Consider the following 18,484-nt stretch of genomic DNA (forward strand, 5'->3'; position numbering starts at 1 on the left):
TAGAATTGAAGAAAAAAAGTTTATTGTATTACAAGATCTTCATTATATATTTCAGCAACACTTATGTTTACAGAGTCAAATACTTATTCATGTTACGACCAAAAACAATTCATTCAATATAAGTATAGCAGTAAAAAAAAAAGTATAGCCAGTTAAGTACAGGTACTGGCGTAATTTGTAGTTTAATTTTTAATTCAAATGTTTCCTTTCACAATTAACTACACTTGTTTTTCTGTTGCATATTAATATATGATAGACACGTTCTTCTCCAACTGTACATAATGTTGCTGCTTAGGTCTTTAAACATTTATTGTTAAAACACTGATACAATTACAATGAATGTAGTTGCTATTAGTTCCACTGCTTTTTTATATTGTATTCTGGAAGATACAGAAGAGTTAGTATAAGCCATCATGATGTACTAGAAGCCCAGATGTTTATGAACATTTTACGGTGTGAACAATTCATCTTTTAGCTGTATTTTTCAGTTCACATATGCATATACAAGTATAAAAGATGTAAAAAAACTAATATAATTTTGATAACAAACTATCTTGCAAAACAAATTACAGTTTGTACCATAGCACATGCTTCAACATTTAGAGTTTTGTATTTTACAAATATTAGTTCCTTGAAAAACAATTTGTGTGACTTGATCTCTCTCCTTTTTTTAATCTGTTAATATTAATCCCATGCTTCATGAAGATGACGTACAGCCATTTGTGACAGGATCATGGTACAATCTACTGTTTCACAATGATGTTGCAGGCAACGGGCCCTCGGAATGTGAACCCCAGGTAGAACGTGATGTTTTCATTACTATGAGGCACTGATGGTACATGAAGAGGCAGGATATTGAACTTTTTTTTCCGAGGGCCTTCAAGGTACACCACTCCATCTTCAGTCCATCCAGAAACACACTTCAGCATGGTGGCGATCTCAGGCTTTTTCCATGCCTCACCCCTCAACCACTTCATGCGTTTCTCAGAAACTGAGAACCCCTTTGTGACTCTTTCAAACTTTTTCTTGTGGACAAATTTATCCAGTCCGTTCCCACTGCCCAGAAAGAAATGTGTGTAAATCCTTCTTTTCCTCTGAGGAATGTCCTTCTTCTTGGTCCAATAACCTTTTTCCAGGTATTCAACAGCTGAATGCACAATTTCATATTTGGTTTCTTTCTCATGGTCTGTGTCGTGATCCTCTGGCCAGAACAGCAAGGTAAGCAAGAACAGTGCGTTTGGAAAACATTTTCTTTTATCAGTTGGGAACTGATGACAAAGTGCCTGCAGATCTTTCAGAGGAGCGACCTTTTGTATCTGTGGTGAAAGGCAGTTCAGAGTAAGGTGGGCCATTATGTAATTGACAATGTCCCTTTGACCAAATTTGGCCTTTTTTGGATCACTGGGGTAGAGAGAAATGATGGTCTCGAGGAGACGCACTGCATCCCGCTGGTCAGTTAGCTTGGAGAGGATGGCTGTTATGTTCCCCCCACCAAGATGATAGATGACCATGCGTTTTTGGAAAGGAGTCAGATTGGCTGGGATTGATTGCCCTTGAAGCGCAGTAGAATAAGCTTCACTGAAATATTTCCCATACTCTGAAGATTTTTTTGCCAACCATTTGAGTGGATGGTTTCTCTTCTCCTCAGGACTTTCAGGGGTCTCTTCTCCATCTAAACCAATGTCTGTCTGGAAGTAACTGAGGTCTTCTGAAATCCATTCCAGGGCTTCTTGCATTGTGTTGTTGAGCTTTTTCAAACGGCCATGAAATGGTTCCCAGGCATCTTCAACTTCCTCCGGAATGTAGTCTGTCAACAGGTACTTCATACACTCTGAATGGCCATTGGCTCTGTTTGCAAACACTTGCGATGAAGAGATCAGTTTGAGCAGGCTGCATCCAACCTCAACTTCAGAGAAAAACCCTGAACTATTAATGTCTTCCATTTCTGCGTTAGCTGCTTTCTCACATTCTTGAAAACAATCCAGGGCTTTCAGTGCAGTCTCCACAGCATCTGCTATGTTCTGGGCTGTCTTTGGTACATTGTCATTCTCAATAGCTTTGCACTTAGCTTGGAACCACTTCCTGTACACCTGCCCTTTTGTGTCGAGTATGTATGAGTTGTTGGGCAGCTGTTTGGCTGCTGTCTCTGCCCAGTGTTTTGCCTCTTCGAACTTTTCATAAGTGTAATGAAGACGAGCAAGTTGTTGTGCAAAGAATGGATCTTTATGGAAACGCTCGAACGCTTCCTTGAGTAACTCAATTGCTTTGCCTGGGCTTTTTTCCTTTTCACACACATGCTCAATCAGAGGAGAGAAAAAACTATCGTATTCGTCCCCTTTGCTTATCCTGGCTCGCCTTATGAAAAGTGCTCTCAAAAATGACAGATATTCATCTCTTCCAAATCTGTGCTCAAAAAGCACGGTGTCGCTTAGCAAATTCATTGCCCAACTGCTTTGGGTCTGTTGGTTCCCCAAAAGTTGTTGGAGAATTTCCTTTGCAATGAGAGGGTGGATGATTCTGATCGATTCAATGTGCGTATTGTCATCTCTAAGGTGCAAGAAGACTAGCTTAGCCTGGTCACCCAGTGATTTCTCAAACTCATGTTGGCGAAACCTTTCCAAGTGAATGGTCAAGGCAAGCAAAGCTTGACAGTGGGACTGAGAGATGAAAGAGTTTTGAACATAAGTGTTCAGCAGTGCAACATAGAGAATGAGTCTAGTGGCAACAGATGTGCGGTCAATGCCTTGGAGCAAATGTTCCACAAACTCTTGAACATATTTCTCATCGAATCCTTCACTCATCAAAACAAATGTCAGAATGAATTCAGGTTCATATCGTGCCTCAAGTGCCTCACGTTTTCCAGCAAACTTTCTCTTCTCTCGATCAGACAGTTTGTGAGTGACAGACACATTCTGTAATGGAGACTCCTTGCATCTCTTCTCTGGATCATGGGATCGTCTGCAGCTCAACAAAATGAAACATAGAGTTCCATACTGGATTCTTTTGGTGTTGGTGGCAACCTCCAGTTCGTTCCTCAGATCATCCAGGTATTCTTTGTCTGAGTCTTCAATGAGGAGCAGCACAGGAAGACATGTCTGTTGATCTTTTTCTTCATATTCTCTCAATTGAACTGCATGTTGTGCAACAATAGCAGCAGCGTATGAAGGCTTCACAAATGCACACCTTATACCTTTCCTGTGGTTCCACAGCACTTGTCTTGCGACAGTGCTTCCACCACTTCCTGGATGATGGTAGATGTTTATACTGTTCACCGGAGTTTGATCTGCATTCCACTTCAAATCGTCACTGAGAAGTTTGGAAACATCATGATAAGCATCTCTTTCAATTATGTCACCAACATACTTGTGCTCAGCAAGCCAGAAATTCAACCAGTTTATTCTACCACCACGGTAGAACTGCTGGTCAATGTTTACTTTCTCCTCATCAATGAACTCTTTGCTTGTTTCATCACAATGATCGACCGTCAGAATTTCCAGAGAATACATCTGTTCCTCTCCCAGTGTTTCAAGAAGACATGTCCCTTTCACAAAGACTGGCAAGTGTTTTTTGGCGCATGCTTTTACAGTTTGTATTTGCTGTAGAGTTGCGTTAACGTGACTCATTTTCATCCCAACAACACTGGAATTGTTCACAGTTTCTGTTCCACATGACCCCTCTGCAAAGCTTTGCCACTTCTGGAAGTGTGTCTGTGATTCACAGATGCAGATGATGTCTTCATGGCCTTCCATGTCAGTGAAGAACTCATTAAAGGTGTGCAAGAGTGGTTTCTCGACTGGTGATGTGAGAAGAAAAACGACCTGGAATGTCCCATTTGGCAAGATTTGTTTACAGATCATAGACACAGATTCCCTCAGGACAGTCATTTTTGTCTTGATCCAGGTCATCTCATCACAAGGAGGTTCATTTCCTTTAAAGTCAGTACGGCCATTACAAAAGATCCAGCTAGCTTGCTCAAACAGATGCAAGTGGCTTGTGAATTCTTTGATGTTCATGTCACTGGATATCCTATAGCTCTGCAGAGAATGCATGTTTGCAGCATGATGCTGAAGGTACTTGCTGCAAAGACCTGTTATCTTTGAGTCTGGGTCAAAGTCAAACACACAGAACACGCTCATGTTAAGCAGCCAGTCAATGTGGCAAAGGTCATCAGGGTTGAATTTGTTTGTGACAAGTATGAACCATTTCTGCTTTTCGATGAATTTCTTCCCACAAGTCATTAGCATTTTCAGTTTTCTTCCCAGGTCTTGGCAGAAGTCTGGGGCACCAAGGAACTGATTTTTCTCTGCTTCTTCTCTTTGGGCATCCCGATGCTTGACTTGCTCGTAAAAATCACTGATGTCTTTGTCGAGCACTGGTTCCGTTTTTGAACCCACCCTCCGCAGAGTCGTTTCTTTCTCAAATTCTACTTTGTTAGATGACGCTTTGAAGTTTGGCAGACGAACTTTGAACACCTTGCTCTTAACGATACTTATTGAAGGCACAATGTCAACCTCCAACACATACCTCTTTTCTGTACTTTCTCGATCCATAACCTCAATGAACCTTGGTGGCCGTACACACTGACGTACATGCTCGCTGCCAGAAGAGAAACTCCTTTCAATGTAGTCCAAAGCATCTACATAAATGTCTTTCTCTTGAACAGGGATACCAATTATCTCACCATGCACATATTCTGCATTCTCCTTGCTGTCCATAACACCAAAGTGTATTGTGCCATTTGATCTGATATTCATACAGCCAGTTGCAAATTTAAGGACCTCTTTTGCAAACTTAGCTTGGAGTCGTGTGTGATCCAAAGTAACAGCTAATGCCAAAGACTTAAATTCATGGCATGGAGATGTCAGATTAAAAGCACCTGATTCAGGTTGCAGGACTCTGTGCTTTACATATATGAAATCAATCCCTTCTTGATCAAATGGTCGTGGTCTGCAGTCTTCTTTTGAAGTCAACGCATATGGTACCTGAGCTGTTTGTCTTTCCTTTACGACGGCTTGATCTTTCTCAGGAATCTGTACCAGAGGACCTTCACTTGTTGTGGGAAGACATTTAACAGATTTTTGATCAATGTTTTTCTGTTCCAATTCGGGGTTTTTGCCACTAGTGGTATTTTTCTTCTCTTGAGACTTTTTCTTGGAGTTGATGAGCTCATCTCTGTTTTTAATAATCAAAAGAGAAGGCCCTGCTTTCATGCCAATCTTTGACTTCAAAAAGTCCTCCGTCAGTGCAAGAAGGATTTGTCCATCTACTTCTTCCTCATGGAGCTTTTCTATGTACTTCTTATTCACGCCAATTGATCTTAGCCAGTCGCTTACTTGAGATTCACTCCAACCCTTGGGTGACTGCTCAAGTTCGTCAGCTGTATAGTGTAAAAAGAGAGAAAAAATATGTTTGATTATGAATAAGAGAATCCGAGAAGCAACTTGATTCTCCTCCACATTTCCACAGGCATATGTTAATTACTAATTAAGAGGCAAATTGATGGTAAAGCCAAACCGTGGTGCCAAGGGAATATTTTAGGTATTACCACTTTAAAAGAAATAACTCCCACAAAGCCTTGAAGAACATCTCATAAAAAAGTACTTGTCTCTCCACTCACCCATGATTTCTTTCTCCTTACTTCTTCACATTATCAACTTTGGCTTCTCCTATTATCAACTTCCATCTGCAAGAGAAAATGTTTACAGTTACTTTCAACCCATTATCATCTTGACATGTGTGGATGAAATCTGGTGATCAAAAACTGCTTCAGTTTGGAATCTTGTTTGTAGGGCTGTAAAGTCCTAGTCGACTGGTCGACTTATTGGTCGATACGTTCTGGGTCGACCAAAATTCTGATTGGTCGATTTTTTGCCGTGTTAATTTCATAAAGTCGTCATCAGGAGGAAAGTACCAAGTGCTAATGGGGGTGTTTTCAGAGCCCTGTTTCACAGAAAACAGCCTGTCTTCAGAGAACACCCCCCTTGTTTTCACTATTTTGGATTAGCCCAACCCACTAGAGACAGGTAGATTGAAGAAGGTCCATGTTATTCAACGTCCGGTGGTTTAATTGCTGAATATTTATTTTTATTTTGAGCGTTTCATTTAAGTTTCATTTGAGTCCTCCTCCTCTACCATCCATGTCAAAGACATCGGCAGTGTGGCAGAATTTTTCCAAAATAGATGCGGGAAAAAAGTCGAATGTAAAATTTGCAAACAACAGTTTGCATATCACAGCTCGACTACAAACATGGCGTATCATCTAAAAACGGTAATATTTCAATATTATAGCCTATTAATATCATATTAAACATATTTCAATATTTTAGTCTAATAATCGTTTATTCGTTTTATAACTGCAGGCGCACCCGCCCGCAACAACAGAAGGATCCCTCCGATACACCCAGACCACGCTGGATGTTAAGCCTCCTATATCATCCAAACGCAAACATGATATCACAGAAGGAATTGTCAATTTTATTGCTCAGGATATGAGGCATTTTATTATTTTATTTTTGTATTTGTTCTGAGTGAGCCTTCCTTGTTATTGTTATGCACTTTATTTCGTTTCAGTTTATTGCTAAATAACGAACTTTTATGGTTCCCTTTTATTATTGTGCACATTTATTTCTATTTATTGGATTTTGCCTAATGCGCAATTGCGCCGTGCCCACTGTTTGTAGGCTATTGTTTTGAGCCTTTGCTTTATTTTTGGTACATGATCTGGGATGTTTAATAAAGATAATTTTCCCTGAATTGTTGTTTAATTGCCTTCTTGTGCTGATATCAGTATATATTTTCGGTAATCATGTGCTATTATATTGCGCAGATGCACGTGATGCCCCCCCCATTAGTCGATTTTTAGTCGAAATTTCAGGGTTTCAGTCGACCAAGAATTTCTTTGGTTGATTACAGCCCTACTTGTTTGCACCAGGGAGAAATGGAAAATGAAGATTAATATATGTTTAAGGTAAGGTGATCATATTCTCATGCAAATAAATATTTGATGGTCTGAATTGTACAATTTGAATCATCTAGCAGTGAATGAAGACAATTTTATAGCCCAAGTAGCTGCCTTTTGCAGTGACAGAAGCCAATATTTACACCACAAAGATTAAATAGCCCAGTGAGCACCAACCGGGATTTCAACGTTGATTTCTGGTTGAAAACTGGGTGATATTGGGTCTGAACTCTAAGACCTATTTTTGCCGTCTTTTCAACCGGCTAAAATTCAGTTACAACATCAACGTGTCACATTAATGTCAGAAAAAGTTGATTTGTTCAGTTGTAGGTGATGATATTGCTTATTTTTAACGTATTTCTCCAAAGTCATACGTTGTCTTACACGGCGAAGTGATTTAAACGCATTTAATGTTTCACATAAAGTCATGAATATGGAACTATAGACGTTTTGCTGCCAACAAGATGCTCACAGGACATCGTAACGGAGCAGTTTACATTCTGTCTGTACATTCATGTAAAATACAAGTGAGTGCCTACTGCTGGAACACGCATGCGCAGGAAATTAGGCTCAGACTGCACTCAACTTTGAAGGTAGCACCGGTCGGGAGACTCGGCATTGGACTTGCGGAGCGAAGTAAACTAGCGGACTGAAAAAAAATATGAGTCTTCACGCTAACTACATACTTTGTAAGTGGTTGAACTACTGGATTCCAGTTATTCAAAGCGAAATTAGCATCATTAGTATCATTTGAAGCTGCTCACGATGCAGGCGAGGCTGCTAGCTTGTAGCGTTAGCATGTTGGCTTGTAGCTACTGCTACATGGACCAACAGTAATCATTAATATGTGTGTAAGTTCATGTTGGCGACTGTGTTTATAGGCTGTCGCTGTAGTTCATTGATATAAAGTGAGTTTTAGGCCATTTTACATCTGAAATAGTAGTGGGGCTGTACACAGTTTAAATGGGGAGGTACACGGTTTAAATGGGGAGGTACACAGTTTAAATGGGGAGGTACATAGTTTAAATGGGGAGGTAAACGGTTTAAATGGGGAGGTACATAGTTTAAATGGGGAGGTACACAGTTTAAATGGGGAGGTACATAGTTTAAATGGGGAGGTAAACGGTTTAAATGGGGAGGTACATAGTTTAAATGGGGAGGTACACAGTTTAAATGGGGAGGTACACAGTTTAAATGGGGAGGTACATAGTTTAAATGGGGAGGTAAACGGTTTAAATGGGGAGGTACACAGTTTAAATGGGGAGGTACACGGTTTAAATGGGGAGGTACATAGTTTAAATGGGGAGGTAAACGGTTTAAATGGGGAGGTACATAGTTTAAATGGGGAGGTACATAGTTTAAATGGGGAGGTACACAGTTTAAATGGGGAGGTACATAGTTTAAATGGGGAGGTAAACGGTTTAAATGGGGAGGTACATAGTTTAAATGGGGAGGTACATAGTTTAAATGGGGAGGTACACAGTTTAAATGGGGAGGTAGTGAGTAAAATAAATTGATGTACAAACAAGAAGACGGTCAGAACATTGTTGTTTGGCATACAGCAACTTACAAACAATATAAAGTATTATAATGTGTAATATGCCAGTGAGCATCTTTACGTTGGAAAGACATTTAAAAAAACGATCATGGTCACAGGGGAAAAGACGTTCAAGAGTGAATATGTTTTATAATTCTTGTTTAATTTACAGACATCCATCTGAAATATGGCAGATCATCTGAAACCGGCTCCTGGAGGCTTTGACAATGACATTTAAAGAAGAAACGGGAGATTTTGTTTTGTTTTTTTCAATTTCATTGTAGTTGTATGAATAAAATCAAATGAATGAGTCTTCACGCTAACTACATACTTTGTAAGTGGTTGAACTACTGGATTCCAGTTATTCAAAGCGAAATTAGCATCATTAGATAATTTGAAGCTGCTCACGATGCAGGCGAGGCTGCTAGCTTGTAGCGTTAGCATGTTGGCTTGTAGCTACTGCTACATGGACCAACAGTAATCATTAATATGTGTGTAAGTTCATGTTGGCGACTGTGTTTATAGGCTGTCGCTGTAGTTCATTGATATAAAGTGAGTTTTAGGCCATTTTACATCTGAAATAGTAGTGGGGCTGTACACAGTTTAAATGGGGAGGTACACGGTTTAAATGGGGAGGTACATAGTTTAAATGGGGAGGTAAACGGTTTAAATGGGGAGGTACATAGTTTAAATGGGGAGGTACATAGTTTAAATGGGGAGGTACACAGTTTAAATGGGGAGGTACATAGTTTAAATGGGGAGGTAAACGGTTTAAATGGGGAGGTACATAGTTTAAATGGGGAGGTACACAGTTTAAATGGGGAGGTACACGGTTTAAATGGGGAGGTACACAGTTTAAATGGGGAGGTACATAGTTTAAATGGGGAGGTAAACGGTTTAAATGGGGAGGTACATAGTTTAAATGGGGAGGTACACAGTTTAAATGGGGAGGTACACGGTTTAAATGGGGAGGTACACAGTTTAAATGGGGAGGTACATAGTTTAAATGGGGAGGTACACAGTTTAAATGGGGAGGTACATAGTTTAAATGGGGAGGTAATAGTTTAAATGGGGAGGTAAACAGTTTAAATGGGGAGGTACACGGTTTAAATGGGGAGGTACATAGTTTAAATGGGGAGGTAATACGGTTTAAATGGGGAGGTACATAGTTTAAATGGGGAGGTACATAGTTTAAATGGGGAGGTACACAGTTTAAATGGGGAGGTACATAGTTTAAATGGGGAGGTAAACGGTTTAAATGGGGAGGTACATAGTTTAAATGGGGAGGTACATAGTTTAAATGGGGAGGTAAACGGTTTAAATGGGGAGGTACATAGTTTAAATGGGGAGGTACATAGTTTAAATGGGGAGGTACACAGTTTAAATGGGGAGGTAGTGAGTAAAATAAATTGATGTACAAACAAGAAGACGGTCAGAACATTGTTGTTTGGCATACAGCAACTTACAAACAATATAAAGTATTATAATGTGTAATATGCCAGTGAGCATCTTTACGTTGGAAAGACATTTAAAAAAACGATCATGGTCACAGGGGAAAAGACGTTCAAGAGTGAATATGTTTTATAATTCTTGTTTAATTTACAGACATCCATCTGAAATATAGCAGATCATCTGAAACCGGCTCCTGGAGGCTTTGACAATGACATTTAAAGAAGAAACGGGAGATTTTGTTTTGTTTTTTTCAATTTCATTGTAGTTGTATGAATAAAATCAAATGAATTGTTGCCTGTGTCAGATGGTCTTATTTGTCCTGTCAATGTAAACTGTTAATGTGTTACTATGACTACATGTTTAATTGGTACAGATTTCACTGTGAGCATTTTGATAAGACGGTGATGGTTAAAAGACGTTCAAAGGTGAAAGTTTATTCACCGACTATGTGAAGACGTTAATTAGACGTTCACGGTTAGACCATATTTCACTGGGATTTAAATGTTTTGCTTTCAACTAAGGGGGCGGCTGTGGCGTAGTGGAGAGCAAGGTAGTTCTCCATCAGAGGGTCGGTGGTTCGATACCCGGCTTCAGCAGTCGATGTGTCCCTGGGCAAGACACTTAACCCCAAGTTGCTCCCGAAGGCTTGCCATCGGTGTGGACTGGATGTGAATGAATGTTAGTTAGAGTCTGATGGTGGCACCTTGCATGGTAGCCTGTCATCAGTGTGTGAATGGGTGAATGATATGTAATATACTACTGATTGTAGGTCGCTTTGGATAAAAGCGTCTGCTAAGTGACTGTAATGTAAGAAATGTGGACTTTGTTTCTGAGTTGGGCTCTTATATGATGATATGATACCATTATTAGCATAATGCAGATGATTAAAAATACCATTAATTGAAACATGGTCTAAACGATTTTCTGAATACTGTGCAATTCACAAAGACACCACAGATCACTTCCTAAGACAGTTGCAGCACTCTTGCTTTGGTCTGGCTCTACTCTTGACCGATTGGTTGGTGCGGGGGAAACAATGGGCTCTCTGGCTTTGCAAAACAGAAGGAAGAGCTCACTACTATGAGGAAAACATTGTAAAAACAGCGTTTGATTGCCTTTAAACGGCGTCAAAAACCCTCAAAGCGGTCAAATTAAGAGTAAGTAAAAGTGCATTAGAAGCAAGGTCAAAAAGAAATCCACATTTCACATATTTTATTCCCGCTTTTTTTCCCCAAGGGTACATGCTGCTCCCGTTGACTGGATCTCCACATCACCAAACTCATGCAGCCTACGGGTACACCGTTGATTCAACACAGAACATCTCGTAACACATATACCGGGACGGGGACGGGACATAAATATTTTTCGGGTGTCAGCTTTATACTAAGAGCATGTATGGATGTAATATAATATGCATCCAAAAAAAATGAACACAAGAAGGTAAATAAATAAATAGAAAGAGGATCAGTGTTCTTACCTTGGATAGATAGTGACAGAAATCTGGATTTTATTCAGACGTTGTTAGAGATCAACATCAAAAGCAGGACTGCTGTAATTTCTCTCTCTCTCTCTCTCTTAATAAAAATGGTGGGCTGCACCCACTGCGCATGCGCAGCCCACCAGGTTTCGTTTTCGAGGAAATGTATTCCCCCTCCCCAGCAAGACTCACCCCCACTGGAAACTTTACACTCAAGATTAAACTGAGCAGGTCACAACAGAACATGTTTATAACAGCATCAGTCACCTTTTACCTGTATGTAAAACTAGCAGTAACATCATAATGTTAACAAGACTCTATATAAAGAGCATATTTAAAAAGTCCTGCAACAAAAAAGGAGAAGCAACAAATGTACATCTGTAATAATAGTTTTATAGAGCAGTTAGGACAAACATGGGGCTTTTGAAGTGAGTTAGAAGAGGAAGTGGGCAGAAGAGAAAGAGGAACCTAGTTAGGCTCACAGCTGAATTTACAGAGTTAATTCCGTCCAAATGGGCTGACAAAAGGCAGGGATCAACGGTTTGACTAGAGCTGCCCCATGTATCATCACATTATATAACTCTGTGGAGTCAGACCCTTGCATTAACCTTTCCATGAGTGTTATCAGTTTAAATGATTAACAAGGAAGAATTGTTTGATAAACCTGTTCTAGATGCCACATGAAGGGAGGCGTGTACCTGGACCTCACTCCTGTTTTCAGTCTTTGAGCAAAGTCTTTTCAACAATTCCAAACCTCTCTGTACTAAATCCACTTATAATAACAAAGTCGTCAGGGATGGAGCCCAGAGTCTCCTGGACCTCAGCAGGCAACTCTCGGTAATGATGTTTCTGTGGATGGAATGTCAAGCGTTAAGTCAGACAGTAGGACCGGTTTCCTTTAAACACAAAAGCATGATAACACATTCCTACCTTGTTCCTCATTGCACGCAGCAGGTCTCTGACTGACCCGCCCTTATAGGAGCGAAACTTCCGCAGATCTGCCAAAGAAAAAAAGAATATTAATCAAAAAAACATGCATTAACTACAGAAAGAATGCCTGATCATTAGCCAACAAAGCAACAGTAAACAGGAAATCCTGATATGATGCAGCTTTCTTTTTATTTGATCCCGTTACTGAAGTACCCAAAACCTGGAAGGATGAGTGCAACTGAGGAAATATAGGAACAGAGAGTTTTCTCTAAATCTTGCACCGGAAATATAAACTAAGTTTATGCAAAAAAAACAATTCTCACACCGTTTCTCAATCATAAACTGGTATTTTTAAAAGAAGAATGTGTACACCTCACACACACGCTTGAGACCATACGTACATGGTTTTTCTAGAGACAGATGTGGGTGACATAAAATGGACATTTAATATAAAGTGAGAGACTTCATAGTGCCGGCCAAATTCACTGACAAAAAAAAAGTGAAATGGGGTTGTGACGGCAGAATTATTTTAATAGCAGAGATATAAATGTATAAAAACGTTAAAAAAAATTGTAAAACAGCCTTTAAAAATGAGTATTAATTCATTTTGACAGAAAGCCAGGGTACACAGGCCTAGTTAGGCTCACAGCTGAATTTACAGAGTTAATTCCGTCCAAATAACCTTTCCATGAGTGTTATCAGTTTAAATGATAAACAAGGAAGAATTGTTTGATAAACCTGTTCTAGGTGCCACATGAAGGGAGCAGTGTACCTGGACCTCTGGACCTCACTCCTGTTTTCAGTCTTTGAGCAAAGTCTTTTCAACAATTCCAAACCTCTCTGTACTGAATCCACTTATAATGAACTGATTTTGATCTTTTCATATGCCACTTATTTCCAATTTTCTGGCCAATTGCATTTTAGTTATTTTGAATTCATTGGTTTACGTCCCGTGTATATATCAGCGTATGACCTGGATTCACACACTGGCTCAGTCCTTAGTCCAGCCCTGTGTTACTGTGTTGCTAAGTGACATGCTTTATTTGCCTGCAGTAAAATATCTGCTGTTGCTTGGCAATGCTACAAAACTGAGTCAGAGGAAAGTTACACCGTAGGCTACGCTATACTATGTTAACTGTAGCGATAGTCAGTTCAGAGCAGTGGAGTACCTGTGTCAAGCTTCTTTTAGGCACTGACTGTTAAATCTTCCATATCCACCGATCGCCATCTTGATATACAGAGAGACCAATCGACAAGCAAAATCTTAGTATTAAAAAAAATAGAATTTAATGTGCAAGTCATTAACTTCACTTTGACACCCTTGAAAAGAGTTTTTAATGCTAGTTCTGCAGCCTGACCTCTTAAACTCATATTTCATTGATATGACTACATAATCACATGAGCATAAAATGACCTACTGTATTCAGAAGCCACCCTGAACACCCTTTGGAACAGTCCACTCTTACCGAGTCAGCACAATAGTCTTGATTGACAAAAGAGAAGCAGTTTAGCAGCATTAACTGGAATCAAGCACATTTAGCATAGTCAATTTTAAAGATCTGTCCCAATGCAGCACAGTGATATATATATAAAAAAAGACAGAAAAAAAAAAAAAAAAAAAAAAGGCACGTTGGCCACATTGAATGATTCATCATCATTGATCCAATTTCTGAATCAGTCTATACAAAAATATACATACGGTATCTGTGCAGTGAACAGGCTCACTCAGAAATACAACATTGCACTATAAAACCAACCAACAACAACATCCAGACATTTTTTCCCACAATAGAGACCAGATGTTTTTGTGGACAAACACTATTTTTTGGACATGCTGTTATAAAATAAAATATACTCTTTGCTTAGTCCAGCTACAAGATAATGTCCAACAGCACCCTGTTGATTATCTGACTTCCTCAAGGCGGAGACGGACCTGTGGACGGTTCGGTTGGGGAACAATTTAACCCAGGTGAGCAGAAGGCACTTAATTAAGGGTGCAGCTGCTGCGCCCGGCAGTGGATCCCAGGCACTGCAGGCCTGGTCCTCACCAGCTCACGGTGCAGCAACTGAGTCCCACGTTGTGTCCACTCTTGAAGGCAACGCTCCCGTCTGTGCTCGGTCCACCTGACTCTGGTTCGGTTCACACTGGTTAGTTATCCAGCGTAGGAGGATCTGACGGTGTGTTCATCTCAGACTGACTGGATCCTCTTTGCCCGAGAGGCTCTGTAGGTGATTCTGAGGCAAACGTGGGGTTCAAGGTTTGACTGTGCAAGTCGGTCTGTGTGGACTGTGCTGGCACTGCTGGCTCCGATGTCTGGACTGGAAAATGTGGAGATACAGGCTCGTCCGGTGAAGTGGCGGGCGCTGATTCGGCGGGTGTTGTGTGAGGGACCTCCACCGCCTGTGAGGACTGTATGGGGTCCTGTGGCTGTGCGGACTGTATGGGGTCCTGGGGCTGTGAGGAGGGCGGTGATGTGTGTGTGGGCAGGTGTTGAGTGCATGGCTCATTTTGTCTGTGTGGCCCGTGGTGTGTGTACTGGGCCTGTGTTTTTGCGAGCTGATCTGCAGTGGAGTAGTAAGGCAGGAAGGGCCTCTCTGATGCACAGGTCCGCATGGCCAGGTACGTGTGCATTAACAGGTGGGGGAAGCGGGACGTGAAGTAGGACACAAAGTCGTCAGGGATGGAGCCCAGAGTCTCCTGGACCTCAGCAGGCAACTCTCGGTAATGATGTTTCTGTGGATGGAATGTCAAGCGTTAAGTCAGACAGTAGGACCGGTTTCCTTTAAATACAAAAGCATGATAACACATTCCTACCTTGTTCCTCATTGCACGCAGCAGGTCTCTGACTGACCCGCCCTTATAGGAGCGAAACTTCCGCAGATCTGCCAAAGAAAAAAAGAAAATTAATCAAAAAAACATGCATTAACTACAGAAAGAATGCCTGATCATTAGCCAACAAAGCAACAGTAAACAGGAAATCCTGATATGATGCAGCTTTCTTTTTATTTGATCCCGTTACTGAAGTACCCAAAACCTGGAAGGATGAGTGCAACTGAGGAAATATAGGAACAGAGAGTTTTCTCTAAATCTTGCACCGGAAATATAAACTAAGTTTATGCAAAAAAAACAATTCTCACACCGTTTCTCAATCATAAACTGGTATTTTTAAAAGAAGAATGTGTACACCTCACACACACGCTTGAGACCATACGTACATGCTTTTTCTAGAGACAGATGTGGGTGACATAAAATGGACATTTAATATAAAGTGAGAGACTTCATAGTGCCGGCCAAATTCACTGACTGTGCCATTTCTTGAAAAACTTAAGCTTCATAACTTATGAGCGATGAATTGTATCCTTTTATATACATTTGAGCCAGCGTTTCAGTGTTAATATTTTAATTTCATCCTGAATTGTGAAGCACTTTGTAAAGCAAATTTCAACATGAGCTCTATAAATTAATCATTGATCCTCCATCAGACATTTAATGATGATGATGATAGAGGTATCACTGCAATTATGGTTGACAGGTACATGTGATAAATGGCACTGGCGCTATAAATAGCCTCAGGCACTGTTGCTGATGTGACACAATTGCACAAGAATCGTTATGCAAACAGATGTTTATGTGCGTTTATGCATCCACTTATTGTTAACAGTGGGAGTGGAAACGAGGCTTGCATATTTCTGTCTTTAGTTGTGAATCTACGGAGTGAGTTTTATGCATCTGGCCTCTCAAGTTGGACTTGAATGAGCTTTTTATTAAGGTAGTCGTTTTGTAAATGAAGAAAATCTTTGTATACTTTCATACTATATGTTTATAAAATGAAGAAATACCCACATAATGGTATCACATTAGTCAATCCATAACTGTATCTGTGGGATTTGCTGTTCTGGTCAATAAAACAAGTACAAAGAGAACCAGTTGGCGTTCTGATACTCAGCGGGGGACGATGCTGACAGGAAGGCTTTACTTTACCACCCGCTACATTATGTGATGACAGGAAACCGCCTTCAGTGCAACTATGAACCTATACCATGCATGTCTAAGCAACCATCTCCAACCTGAAATTCTACCCGAGTACAGTTTGTGGAGTGCTACACTTTAACCCTTCGTTTGAACCAACACAAGAAAACAAGAAGACCCTTTTCCCTCATGGGGTATATTATATTTGACACGTGTAAAGCAGTTTCATACCAGTCTGCAGTGGCACTGTGATATGCTCTCTCCAGTCAAGCTTTACAACAGCCCTCCCTCCTCTCTCCAGCTGTCTCACGATTGGTCCGTCCAGCGGTTCCTTTTCTATTCTGTCGCTCACATCCTGCAAGCAACCACAACAAAAAAAAGTCAGTAACATCAACTAATATCTGAGGCGACCTTGGGCCCTGATCAGACAGAGTGTGTTTTAGCAGCCTGGGACAGCTTTTTGTTCTTCTGTTCAATATGTTATATGGCACATCAATGAAGTTCTGCAGGTTGATATGGGATTGTAGAGACTAAGTTAATTGAAAAGTATAGTTTTCATACATCCTACAAGCACGTGCAGTAGATATTATGAACAATAAGCGCTTTATGCAGTTCAATACAGATAACCTGCTTGCATGTGCACGCATGTTTGCCTTCATTTATGAAGAAGGTTATTAATAATGAATCCACGCAGAACACACAAGGGTTTATACAACTGTGAAGACGCCCGAGTCTGTAATAGCATAGTGAACACAGTAAACAGCCTTATACATGTGATCTAAACATTAAGCAGTGATATGTGAACAGCTGACCTGAAAGAACTGCAGCTCCTTCTCCAGGCTCCAGAAGAACGGCTGTTTGAGAACGCTCTCAGCTGAAGGCCTCCTGTGGGGCTCTATGCTCAACATCTGCTCAATCAGATCTCTGGCTACGATGTCCTCTGAAACAAATGACACAAACAAGCTGGTTTTGACAATGTGCTCGCAGAGTATGATTACAAAGCATTTATTGGTAAAAACATTTTTTTTCTTTAAGTTACTAAAGGGAACTTTCATTTTGTGTTGATTTAGGAGGACCCCGTGGACACAGGTGGTAGTGTTTCCTAGCACTAGTCTTTTTAGAAAAAACTATCATTTCTGCAGTAAAATGATAGTTTTTTCTAAAAAGACTAGGTCGTCTGACAGTCTGCTACGCCCAGTCCTGGTTCCCTGAGCCTCCTTACCTCCAGCGATGAGCTGAGGACGTTTCTGGTGAACCTGTAAGATTTCATCTGATTTCCCGTGGAATTCTACCCGGTGGCACCGATCACAAGCATTAAGAAAAACTATGTAGAAATAGCAAATCTTCTCGCTGATGGTCTTGTGTACTTATGTTGGTCATATAGAGGCATCAGTAATAAACTGACACTATTTCATGACCAGCTAAAGTCCCTCACAGTACCTTTAACAAAATGTAAATCCTTTTTAATAAGTCATACATTTTTGCCATCAAGCAACAATCGGCTGTACAAAACACTTATAGCAGCTATCATCCACACCACCATCCCTACCTGCCCTTACTAGTCTACATTAAGCACATCACTGTTGTTATTACTATAGCACTCACCATGTTTGTCAGTTTGCAGATGGTCCAGGCTGTATGTGCCCAGTAGGATGTTTGCTTGCCGCTGCAGAGACTTGCCAAAGGGGTGGCTTCCCTGAGACACCACGTAGTAGAACACACAACCGGCAGAGAAGATATCAACGGAGCAGGTCTGCAGGAGACGAGAGAAGCAACGGATGGAGGAGGTCACAGCGTGGCATGGAGTGAAACACACATTTACCAGCAACAGTAACAACCTACATTACTTCTAACCGCCATGACAGAGCTGCTGCTTTTCTACCGGACTCACCGGGTTGTCTTTGCAGTCCTCACTGAGAACCTCGGGGGCGATCCAGCCCTCAGTGCCCGGCACCCCTGACCTTCTACTGAAACTGTGGCGGCCCACTGCCAGCTTCTTACACAGGCCAAAGTCTGAGATCATGGCCCGGACCCGACCATGGGCGTTGGGCATGGACACCAGGATGTTGTGGGGTTTCAGGTCTCTGTGGACTGAAGGAAAAGAATCAAGGTGAGATGAAAAAATATCAAGTTAGTCAGTTTAGTGGTGTACATGTTGTT

The 18,484-nt window shown here is 40.8% G+C and overlaps 2 protein-coding genes across 2 annotated transcripts in view; both read right to left on the reverse strand.

Moving 5' to 3' along the window:
• On the reverse strand, nucleotides 1-13,865 carry samd9l (sterile alpha motif domain containing 9 like). The gene is made up of 6 exons (XM_054608345.1): nucleotides 13,773-13,865; nucleotides 13,524-13,582; nucleotides 12,355-12,422; nucleotides 11,425-12,273; nucleotides 5,618-5,683; nucleotides 1-5,377 (listed from the first exon to the last, which is right to left on the reverse strand). The coding sequence occupies exons 5-6, from the start codon at nucleotides 5,619-5,621 to the stop codon at nucleotides 744-746; spliced, it is 4,638 nt and encodes a 1,545-aa protein (XP_054464320.1). The 5' UTR covers nucleotides 5,622-5,683; nucleotides 11,425-12,273; nucleotides 12,355-12,422; nucleotides 13,524-13,582; nucleotides 13,773-13,865; the 3' UTR covers nucleotides 1-743.
• LOC129099166 (serine/threonine-protein kinase/endoribonuclease IRE1-like) overlaps nucleotides 13,617-18,484 on the reverse strand; it is a 20,898-nt gene continuing 16,030 nt past the window's right edge. The window contains 6 exon segments of the mRNA XM_054608347.1: nucleotides 13,617-15,088; nucleotides 15,170-15,237; nucleotides 16,556-16,679; nucleotides 17,137-17,264; nucleotides 17,930-18,077; nucleotides 18,216-18,415. Coding sequence (XP_054464322.1) covers nucleotides 14,495-15,088; nucleotides 15,170-15,237; nucleotides 16,556-16,679; nucleotides 17,137-17,264; nucleotides 17,930-18,077; nucleotides 18,216-18,415 — 1,262 coding nt within the window. The 3' untranslated portion in view covers nucleotides 13,617-14,494.

Source organism: Anoplopoma fimbria, chromosome 11 (genome assembly GCF_027596085.1).
Source record: "Anoplopoma fimbria isolate UVic2021 breed Golden Eagle Sablefish chromosome 11, Afim_UVic_2022, whole genome shotgun sequence".
Taxonomy (NCBI): Eukaryota; Metazoa; Chordata; class Actinopteri; order Perciformes; family Anoplopomatidae; genus Anoplopoma; species Anoplopoma fimbria.